Source organism: Cuculus canorus, chromosome 15 (genome assembly GCF_017976375.1).
Source record: "Cuculus canorus isolate bCucCan1 chromosome 15, bCucCan1.pri, whole genome shotgun sequence".
Taxonomy (NCBI): Eukaryota; Metazoa; Chordata; class Aves; order Cuculiformes; family Cuculidae; genus Cuculus; species Cuculus canorus.
This window is the reverse complement of record NC_071415.1, coordinates 18,401,178-18,412,470: the sequence shown is the minus strand read 5'-3', so window position 1 is coordinate 18,412,470 and position 11,293 is coordinate 18,401,178. Positions and strand designations below refer to the sequence as shown.

The window sequence follows — 11,293 nt, the reverse complement described above, 5'->3', positions numbered from 1 at the left end:
CCGGTCACGCGGGGGGCGGGGCCTACCTTAAAGACGCACTTCCGGTCACGGGGGGCGGGGCCTACCTTAAAGACGCACTTCCGGTCACGCGGGGGGGCGGGGCCTACCTTAAAGACGCACTTCCTGTGACGCGGTGGGCGGGGCCGACATAAAACACGGACTTCCGGTGACGCGGTGGGCGGGGCCTACCTTAAAGACGTACTTCCGGTCACGTAGTGGGCGGGGCGGGCGTAAAATACGTACTTCCGGTCCCGCGGCGGGCGGTGATGGCGTCTGTGGAGGACTTCCGGTCCCGCGGCGGGCAGTGATGGCGTCCGTGGAGGACTTCCGGTCGCTGGCGGATTGTGATGGCGTCCGTGGAGGACTTCCGGTCCCGCGGCGGGCAGTGATGGCGTCCGGGGAGGACTTCCGGTCGCTGGCGGACTGTCATGGCGTCCGGGGAGGACTTCCGGTCGCTGGCGGACTGTCATGGCGTCCGGGGAGGACTTCCGGTCGCTGGCGGACTGTGATGGCGTCCGGGGAGGACTTCCGGTCGCTGGCGGACTGTCATGGCTTCCGGGGAGGACTTCCGGTCGCTGGCGGACTGTCATGGCGTCCGGGGAGGACTTCCGGTCCCGCGGCGGGCCGTGATGGCGTCCCTGGCGGACTTCCGGTCCCGCGGCCGCCATTGGTGGCGTCCCTGGCGGACTTCCGGTCCCGCGGCCGCCATTGGTGGCGTCCCTGGCGGACTTCCGGTCCCGCCGCCGCCATTGGTGGCGTCCCTGGCGGACTTCCGGTCCCGCCGCCGCCATTGGTGGCGTCCCTGGCGGACTTCCGGTCCCGCCGCCGCCATTGGTGGCGTCCCTGGCGGACTTCCGGTCCCGCCGCCGCCATTGGTGGCGTCCCTGGCGGACTTCCGGTCCCGCCGCCGCCATTGAGGGCGTCCCTGGCGGACTTCCGGTCCCGCCGCCGCCATTGAGGGCGTCCCTGGCGGACTTCCGGTCCCGCCGCCGCCATTGAGGGCGTCCCTGGCGGACTTCCGGTCCCGCGGCCGCCATTGAGGGCGTCCCTGGCGGACTTCCGGTCCCGCGGCCGGCATTGATGGTGTCCGTGGCGGACTTCCGGTCCCGCGGCGGGTGGTCATGGTGTCGCGGGCGGAATTCCTGTCGCGCAGTGTGCGCGTGTGGCAGGTTACTGTGCGCGGGGCGGGCAGCGCGCGCGGTGCGAGGGGTTGTGGACTGCGGGGGGCGGCGTGTGCGTGGCGGGCGCGCGAGAGGCAGGGCGCCTCGTGGGCGCGAGCAGCAGCGGGGTGGCGCGCGAGGGAGCGGCGGGTGGTGATGGCGTCCGGGGGGGACTTCCGGTCGCGCGTGTTGCGGGCTACGGGGTGTGGCGCGCGGCGAGGGGGCGCGAGTGGCCGGGGGGCGGTGCGAGAGCGTGGGATGGGCGCGCGGCTCGGGTCACGGGGCAGTGGGGACGGCGCAAGTGGCAGTGCGTGCGATGGGGGGTGGCGGTGGCAGGTGTGAGTGCTGGGGGGTGAAGGGGGGTGGCAGCGGCCCGTGGGTGCTCGGGGTGGGGCTGGTGCCGGAGTAGTGGGTCATATGATGAGAGGGGCTGAATTGTTTACAGGTGATGGGTGTGGTATAGTATACTAAAAAGAAGAAAAATAATAAGAAAATATACTGGTGCAGCAGTAGAAAATGGCTCAGTCCTTGGGAGTAATTTTATTTATTTTAAATAATTTTAAAAATGAAAAAAATTTTTTTACTCCCAAGGAGTGAGCCATTTTCTACTGCTGCTCTGATTCAAAACAATGAATCAGAAAATCATAGACAAACATTATTGCAGCAAAAGTAACTGACACAAGACCACAAAGAGGCATTTATTAAAGGTTTCTGTCACTGAGGTGTGGGTGGTTTTTTTTCCTTCTTTATTACTTAGTGTGGTGCTCTATTTTTTTTATTACAAGACTGGAAAACAATACTACAAAGTTAGACACAAAACAACACTTTTGAGCCAAATGCAACAGAGTTGAAGATGCAAGTCCCTGTGTTACAGAGGCTAAGACGCAAGTCACTGTGTTACAAAGGCTAAGACGCAAGGCAATGCAATACAGAATCTAAGACACAAGGCAACCTGTTACAGAGTCTAAGGCGCAAGGCAACATGTTACAGAGTCTGAGACGCAAGGCAATGCGTTACAGAGTTAAGACACAAGGCAACCTGTTACAGAGTCTAAGGCGCAAGGCAACACGTTACAGAGTCTAAGGCGCAAGGCAACACGTTACAGAGTCTAAGGCGCAAGGCATATGCGTTACAGAGTTAAGACGCAAGGCATATGCGTTACAGAGTTAAGACGCAAGGCAACCTGTTACAGGGTCTAAGACACAAGGCAATGCGTTACAGAGTCTAAGGCACAAGGCAATACGTTACAAAGTCTAAGACACAAGGCAACCTGTTACAGAATCTAAGGTGCAAGGCAACACATTACAGAGTCTAAGGCGCAAGGCAACGCATTACAAAGTCTAAGACGCAAGGCAACGCATTACAAAGTCTAAGACGCAAGGCAACCTGTTAGAGTCTAAGACGCAAGGCAACACATTACAGAGTCTAAGACACAAGGCAACCTGTTACAGAGTTAAGACACAAGGCAATGCAATACAGAATCTAAGGCGCAAGTCAACCTGTTACAGAGGCTAAGACACAAGGCAATGCAATACAGAATCTAAGACGCAAGGCAACCTGTTACAGAGTTAAGACACAAGGCAACGCAATACAGAATCTAAGGCGCAAGTCAACCTGTTACAGAGGCTAAGACACAAGGCAATGCAATACAGAATCTAAGACGCAAGGCAACCTGTTACAGAGTCTAAGACGCAAGGCAACGCGTTACAGAGTCTAAGGCGCAAGGCAACGCGTTACAGAGTCTAAGGCGCAAGGCAACGCGTTACAGAGTCTAAGGCGCAAGGCAATGCGTTACAGAGTCTAAGGCGCAAGGCAACGCGTTACAGAGTCTAAGGCGTGAGGCAACACATTACAGAGTCCAAGACGCAAGGCAACCTGTTACAGAGTCTAAGACGTGAGGCAACCTGTTACAGAGTCTATGGCATAAGGCAACGCGTTACAGAGTCCAAGACGCAAGGCAACCTGTTACAGAGTTAAGACGCAAGGCAACCGCTAACAGAGTCTAAAGGCACAAAGCAAACTGTTACAGAGTCCAAGACGCAAGGCAACCTGTTACAGAGTCTAAGGCACAAGGCAACGCAATACAGAATCTAAGGCACAAGGCAACCTGTTACAGAGTCTAAGGCACAAGGCAACCTGTTACAGAGTCTAAGACGCAAGGCAAGACGTTACAGAGTCTAAGATGTGAGGCAACCCGTTACAGAGTCTATGGCATAAGGCAACGCGTTACAGAGTCCAAGACGCAAGGCAACCTGTTACAGAGTTAAGACGCAAGGCAACCGCTAACAGAGTCTAAAGGCACAAGGCAAACTGTTACAGAGTCAAAGACGCAAGGCAACCTGTTACAGAGTCAAAGACGCAAGGCAACGCAATACAGAGTCCAAGATGCAAGGCAACGCAATACAGAATCTAAGGCACAAGGCAGCCTGTTACAGAGCCTAAGACGCAAGGCAAGACATTACAGAGCCTAAGGCGCAAGGCAACGCGTTACAGAGTCCAAGGCGCAAGGCAACCTCTAACAGAGTCTAAAGGCACAAGGCAACCTGTTACAGCGTCCAAGACGCAAGGCAACCTGTTACAGAGTCTAAGGCGCAAGGCAACGCATTACAGAGTCCAAGACGCAAGGCAACAATTTACAGAGTCTAAAGGCGCAAGGCAACGCGTTACAGAGTCCAAGGCGCAAGGCAACGCGTTACAGAGTCCAAGGCGCAAGGCAACGCGTTACAGAGTCCAAGGCGCAAGGCAACGCGTTACAGAGTCCAAGGCGCAAGGCAACGCGTTACAGAGTTAAGACGCAAGGCACCCGCTAACAGAGTCTAAAGGCACAAAGCAACCTGTTACAGAGTCCAAGACGCAAGGCAACCTGTTACAGAGTCCAAGACGCAAGGCAACCTGTTACAGAGTCCAAGACGCAAGGCAACGCAATACAGAGTCCAAGACGCAAGGCAACGCAATACAGAATCTAAGGCACAAGGCAACCTGTTACAGAGCCTAAGGCGCAAGGCAACGCGTTACAGAGTCCAAGGCGCAAGGCAACGCGTTACAGAGTCCAAGGCGCAAGGCAACAATTTACAGAGTCTAAAGGCGCAAGGCAACGCGTTACAGAGTTAAGACGCAAGGCAACCTCTTACAGAGTTAAGACGCAAGGCAACGCGTTACAGAGTCCAAGGCACAAGGCAACGCGTTACAGAGTCCAAGGCACAAGGCAACAATTTACAGAGTCTAAAGGCACAAGGCAACCTCTTACAGACTTAAGACGCAAGGCAACGCGTTACAGAGTCCAAGACGCAACAGTAGTCATATCCAGCACAACATTACAGAGTTAGAGGTGACACAACATTAATTAGAGACAACACTACATCACAGAGATAGATACAATGCAACGTTAGTGTTGGATGCCACACAGAGCTAGATGCAATGCAACAGTACAGTCCGACCAACACAGTGCAATATTACAGCATTAGATGCCATGTTAGACACAACACAATGTTACAGAGTTAGACACAATGCAACCTTAGGGTTGGATGACACGTGACAGAGTTAGACACAATGCAACCTTACAGAGTTTGACGCAACTGTAGAGTTAGGCACAACACTCCATTACAGAGTTAGACACAATACAACATTAGAGTTGGATGCCACACAACAGAGTTAGATGCAACCTTAGAGTGAGATGAAACGGTACAGCCAGACCCGACGCAACACTCCATTACAGACTTCGATACAATGCAACATCAGTGGGATGCCACACGGACACAACGCAGCCTTACAGAGTTAAACACAACAGTACAGTCAGACCCAACACAACATTAGAGTTACATGTGATGCAACATTACAGTCCAATGCAAGACAACATTAGAGTTGGGCACAAAAGTTATAATTAGATGCAACAATAGTTAGATGTGATCCAATATTACATAGTTAGACACAACACATTGCAACATTACCAAGTCAGACACAACATTAGTTAGACACAATACATCAGAGTTAGACCCGACACTAAATGACAGAGTTAGATGCCAAAGACTATACAGCAGAGTCAAACAGCTAGAGACGACAAAACGCTACACGCTAGTTTGCAGAGTGAGATACAACGCAAGAGAGTAAGACACAACTAAACACTATGCAAGACAGTACCATTATTCAATACGACATAACACAATAGAGATAGACTCAACACCGACTGATTACAATAGCTAAATTCAAAATTGTACGCTCAATCCAAATTCTACTCAAAACTGTGGAATACTATAAAAATCACACACGATACAAGTTACACTCAATAGAGCTACTGTCCATACAAGTTATACTCAAAACACTACTGTACAACTGTTACACTGAAAACTATACATGAAATTTCAACTTCAACATTACTAGCTTTTTTACCAGGTAGGTACCTGGGAACCTCACAGGAAAGTACAGTGACTTAAAGTTGCACCAGCACTCTTAACTATACCTCTGAACAATGTTTACTTTTAGCAAGTCCTCTGGCCGTCCCGAGGCGCGGCTCCATGGCGACTCCTCCGGCCGTCCCGAGGCGCGGCTCCACGGCGACTCCTCCGGCCGTCCCGAGGCGCGGCTCCACGGCGACTCCTCCGGCCGTCCCGAGGCGCGGCTCCACGGCGACTCCTCCGGCCGTCCCGAGGCGCGGCTCCACGGCGACTCCTCCGGCCGTCCCGAGGCACAACTGCAAAGGAGTGAAAAAACCCCAAACCCCCTAGATGTACCTACTTTTCCTGTCCCAGCATTCTCAACACAGTAACTACAGCCTGTTCCACACCTCTCACCCCAGCAGTACACATGATCAAGCTTCCATCATTGAGGCAACATCTTAGCCAGAACTAGTCTCTCAAGCCAGAAAGAGAGAAAGCTATACAGACCTCACTGGGCCCTCAAAAGTCAGATCTGCTTTTTAAAAAAAATATTATTTCATATAATTATACTATCAACTACAACCCCCTCTCAAAGACATCAAATTTATATTTAACTTATTATAATCTAGTTCTCCTCAACAGTAGCCAGCAGGACAGACTCGCCTAACCCTTCAACTGCAACATACCACACAAACTCCATATCACCATGCACAAAACATACCTGCCCACCATAAACTATTACCACATTCCAGGGGAGCACCCTGGGAACAGTGTTCCCAGGTGCTTCAAAAGTTGGCCCTGCCTCAAAAAAAAAAAAACCCAGTCCCAGCTCGGCCTGCGCCCAAACCTTGGCGATGATCATCGCCTCGCAGACCAGCCGGGACCAGGGAAAAAAAACCCAGCTGGGGGAAAAAAAAAAAATCCCCCAGCTGGGGTTTTTTTATTCTAATTTTTTTTTTTTTTAAGCTAAGCACCTGCAAAGCAAAACACTACACAGACAACCTCAGAAGCAACCCCACCCCCTCCCCCCAAATCACACAGGCAATCCCTGCCACACAAACCGCTCCTCCCTCCCAGCCCATGCGTGCCACTACCTGCCAGCCACAACAAGCCATCACCCCGAGGCTGCACGGCTCCCTAGGAACTGTGTTCCCAGGCGCCTCAAAATTTGGCCCTGCCTCAAAAAAACCCAGTCCCAGCTCGGCCTGCACCCAAACCTTGGCGATGATCATCGCCTCGCAGACCGGCCGGGAACCAGGGAAAAAAAACCCAGCTGGGGGAAAAAAAAAAAAATCCCCCAGCTGGGGTTTTTTTATTCTAATTTTTTTTTTTTTTTTTTTAAGCTAAGTACCTGCAAAGCAAAACAATACACAGACAACCTCAGAAGCAACACCACCACCCCCCAACCACACAGGGAATCCCTGCCACATAAACTCCTCCTCCCTCCCAGCCCATGCGTGCCACCACCTGCCAGCCACAACAACCATCACCCCTAGGCTGCACGGCTCCCTAGGAACTGTGTTCCCAGGCGCCTCAAAATTTGGCCCTGCCTCAAGAAAACCCAGTCCCAGCTCGGCCTGCACCCAAACCTTGGCGATGATCATCGCCTCGCAGACCGGCCGGGACCAGGGAAAAAAAACCCAGCTGGGGGAAAAAAAAAAAAATCCCCCAGCTGGGGTTTTTTTATTCTATTTTTTTTTAAAAAACAAAAACAAAAAAAACAACTCAGTACCTGCAAAGCAAAACACTACACAGACAACCTCAGAAGCAACCCCACCACCCCCCAACCACACAGGCAATCCCTGCCACATAAACCGCTCCTCCCTTCCAGCCCATGCGTGCCACCCCCTGCCAGCCACAACAAGCCATCACCCCGAGGCTGCATAGCTCCCTAGGAACTGTGTTCCCAGGCGCCTCAAAACTTGACCTTGCCTCAAAAAAACCCAGTCCCAGCTCGGCCTGCGCCCAAACCTTGGCGATGATCATCGCCTCGCAGACTGGCCGGGACCCAGGGAAAAAAAAATTGTTAATTCTATGTTCTATTTCTTTGTGCTCACTGCCTGCATGGCAAGACATTCTACTTCACATACAACCTCAAGGAGCACAATAATAAACGACTCCCACCTCTACAGCCTCAGACACTGATCCACCTACACACACGCTCACATTCCCCCCTAGACGCATTCAGACACATCAAACGCTTGCACAGAGGTGAAGTGCTTCCTTTTAGTCACCAAGGGCCTTCTTGCTTCAAGTCTTTGCTTCCACCTGGGGCTGGCTTGCATGCACGCATCAAGGCCTTGCTTCAAGTCCTTGCTTGCACCTAGGGCTTGCATCAAGTTCTTCCATCGCTAGCTTGCTTGCATAAACACATCAAGGGCTTGCCTGCACAAGTGTAATAATTGCTTCCATCCATGCTGACAGGCATCAAGGACATTCTTGCATGCATGCACTAAGGCCAGGCTTGCATCACGTCCTTGCTTGCACCAACTTCTTCCACCACATCCTTGCTTGCGTGTGAACACTGATGACTGGTTTGCATAGACAATTCATACACCACAGGCCAGGAGCCAAGTCCTCACTGCTTCAGGGGCATGAGCCAAGGACTAGCTGGCAGGCAGGCATCAAGTACACGCACCAAGTCCTCGCTGGCTGGCAGGCAGGCATCAAGTGCGTGCACCAAGTCCTTGCTGGCTGCATCCAGTCTTGGCAGGAACTGCTTGCTTGTATGCACGCACCAAGGGCTAGCTGACATCAAGTACACCCACTAAAGACTATCTGGCTGCCTTGCTTTCATGCCTGCATTAACTTCTGGCTGGCAAGAGCTGGCATCGAGTGATTACGTGGCTGCACTAAGACCTTGCATCAAGTCCTTGCTTTAGGAGTATGCACCAAGGGTCGGCTTGCTTGCACCAAGTCCTTGTTTCAAGTGCATGCACCAAGGCCTAGCCTGCACACAAATGCTGGGTTCCTTGCACCGAGGGCCGGCTTGCCTGAACATATCAAGGGCTTGCTTGCATGCACCGAGGGCTGGCTTGCTTGCATGCATCTGATGCTTGCATTCTCCTTGCCTAGCAATCACCATTTGGCACACAGGTTGCCCTCCTGCATCTGAAAACCAATACTGAATAAGTCACCTCAATACTCAGCAGTAGCTTAACAATTACAGACATCTTGTTTCCATTTGAGAATAATAACCCTCTTTCACACTACAAGCAGGCAGAAAAAGAAACCAAAAAACCCAACCAAACCCAAATGTTAAGTTCCACACATACCATAAATAACACCCTTGATTATGAACTGCTTTGCTACCGCTCCAATGGCTTATCCCACACAGTCTTGTTCATCCCCCTGCAGCTGCAGAGCCAGGCAGAAACTACTTTCCTCAGCTGTTGCATCTATGGCTACTCGATGGGCAGCATACTGTATGTATACTAGGCTACAAGTACAGAGCATATCAGCACATTAACCACAGAACCTTACCGATATACTTCTGTTCACACTTATTACTTCCTTGCCTCGGGCAGAGCAGCTCCAACCAGACAAATACATGCAACGACACTGCACGTGAAACCAATGACACACCAGAGACAAAAGAAAACTCTAAGGAGAATGACCCCCAGACCAGAGATGCGACAGGGCAAGAATACGTAGGGGCTGCGAGGAAGTCTCAGCGGCAGCCCCAGAAAAGTGGAAGACCGTAGTCCCTTAGTAAGGGATATGGCCAGAAGTGGGAGGATGCAAGTGCAAGAAGTGGTGCTTAAAGACCTTAGAACGTAGAGGATGCACAGAAGAAGTCCCAGAAGAGGGGACAGATGCAAGGAAGTGCAAGCAAGCACTCGATCAGAGAAGTTGACGTGGCCTGCGATGCCGCTGCAATAGACAACTGACCAGAAACTTCCAGAAAGCAAGACCCATGCATGCTGTAAGACAGCAATGCGAGACAAGCAGTGCCCAATTGGCATGGGAACAATGAGTACAGGCACTTGAGACCCTACAGATGATGCCCAAGCATTCCTTGAGCACAAAGAGGACATCGAGGCCTGTGAAAGACCTAAGGCACAGCACGTGGACTACGTAAACGACAACAACACAGACAGACTAGAACCACTTTGCCTGGCACACGATCGCTTTAGACTGAGAAGGAGACCCCTCTGCCTTTACCTGCCCAAAGGGGACTCTTCCTGCACAGTTCTCTCTTCTATGCTACCTCTCAAACCGCTCCCTGCTATTACAAGTCACCTCCCCTCTTCCCAGCACAACCCCAGCCCTAGTCCCTCCACCTAGCTTTCAGAGGTCCGAGAGCCTGAGCCATGCTTGGCAGAAGCAGCTCAAGTCACATCTGCTGCCTGATACGATCCTGCAGTCGACACGTTTCTCTTTATCTGCAAGAAGACAGAACGGAAAACAGTGCCAGCAGTCAGCATTGTGCTACACAGCACCCCATTTGTGAGAAATCGACAGGCCCGTGCTCCATCCCCCCATTACCCACCTCACCTCAAATGCTCTTCCCGTTCCAAAGGCAGCCCGCGTGGCACCTGCAAAATCAAATAGAAATGCTCAGCTGAGTTGCTCTGTAAAATTTAGCCCTGCAATACCCATTTAGACAGCGACCTCCTCACCTCAGACCGTTTGCCTGCGTGAAGATTCACCCCTCTGAGGCTGCGTGTAGCACCTGCTGAAGACAAAACAAGACATGCTCAGATACTACCCTAAAGCATAGGCTGCCCGCAGTCATTATTCCTCATGTCCTGCTCTCTTATCCTGACCGCTTGCCCACTCGGGTGGCACCATCTTCTCTTGTCCCATCGAGGCTCTCGCACCACCTGTAACAGGCAAAGAGCAAAGGAGGCTTATAACTCCACAGACTATAAGACATGAATAATAACTGTTTCTTCACATAACTCACCGTTGTTCTTCTTGCCCAAGACAGCTCCCATGCCGGTATGCTGTTTTGCTCATTGCTCTGCATCTTCAAAGAGAAAAAATAAAACCAAAATACAATTACTAGTCATGTAGACACCAGTTGCATCTAACTGCCAACACTGCAGCCAACCCACCTTGCTACAGGAATCTAACCCCAACTCCATCGTCACCCCTTGGTGCTAGAGCTCGTGCCTCTGCACCTGAAAAAAACCACAATATTCAATAAGTCAGCAATAGCCAAACAATTCCAGACACAATGTTTACATTTAGGAATACCATCTCTATTTCACACTACAGCCAGGCAGGAAAAAACAGGATAAAATGAAATATTAAAAATTAAACACATACCAAATTTATTGGCCTTAGACTGTAAACTGTTCTACAAACACTACAGGGGCATATCCGAGACAGCTTTAGTCATCCCCTCTGTGGCTGCATAGCTGAGCAGAAATGCTTCTCACCTGATACATCTGTGGCTACTTGCTCTGTAATGGACCATATGGCCATGGCGTTCCAAGTCTAAGCGTGTATCTATATTAAATATAGATTCTTACTGCTATTCTCCCACCAACTACTGCTTCTATGGCTCAAGCAGAGCAGTTCTAGCCAGACACAGACACATGCAGACAAACTCTGCACAAAAGACCAATGACATGATGCAGAAACAAAAGAAGACTCAGCAAGAATGACTCGCACACAAGAGTCCGCATTGGGTGAGATGATGTAGGGAGCTGCAAGATAGAATCTACAGCAGCCCTTGGAGAGTGGAATACTGAGGCCATGTAATGACATATGGCTGCAACTGGAAGGATGCAAGTGCAAGAAGCCCTGCTT

The 11,293-nt window shown here is 51.3% G+C and overlaps 1 protein-coding gene and 1 long non-coding RNA gene across 3 annotated transcripts; one reads left to right on the top strand and one right to left on the bottom strand.

Annotated features, from left to right (window-relative positions):
- Positions 1-1,075: 1,075 nt before the first annotated feature.
- Positions 1,076-6,324, top strand: LOC128853722 (circumsporozoite protein-like). The gene is made up of 2 exons (XM_054080661.1): positions 1,076-1,169; positions 5,640-6,324. The coding sequence occupies exons 1-2, from the start codon at positions 1,081-1,083 to the stop codon at positions 5,920-5,922; spliced, it is 372 nt and encodes a 123-aa protein (XP_053936636.1). The 5' UTR covers positions 1,076-1,080; the 3' UTR covers positions 5,923-6,324.
- A 1,857-nt stretch (positions 6,325-8,181) lies between these two features.
- LOC128853723 (uncharacterized) lies at positions 8,182-10,664 on the bottom strand. 2 transcript variants are annotated; one of them, XR_008452434.1, is made up of 7 exons: positions 10,594-10,664; positions 10,443-10,505; positions 10,303-10,359; positions 10,156-10,208; positions 10,031-10,071; positions 9,817-9,918; positions 8,182-8,644 (listed from the first exon to the last, which is right to left on the bottom strand). It is a non-coding gene; the product is annotated as an uncharacterized LOC128853723 (long non-coding RNA). The 2 variants fall into 2 exon arrangements; XR_008452433.1 differs by having other exon boundaries at positions 8,182-9,918.
- Positions 10,665-11,293: the final 629 nt, after the last annotated feature.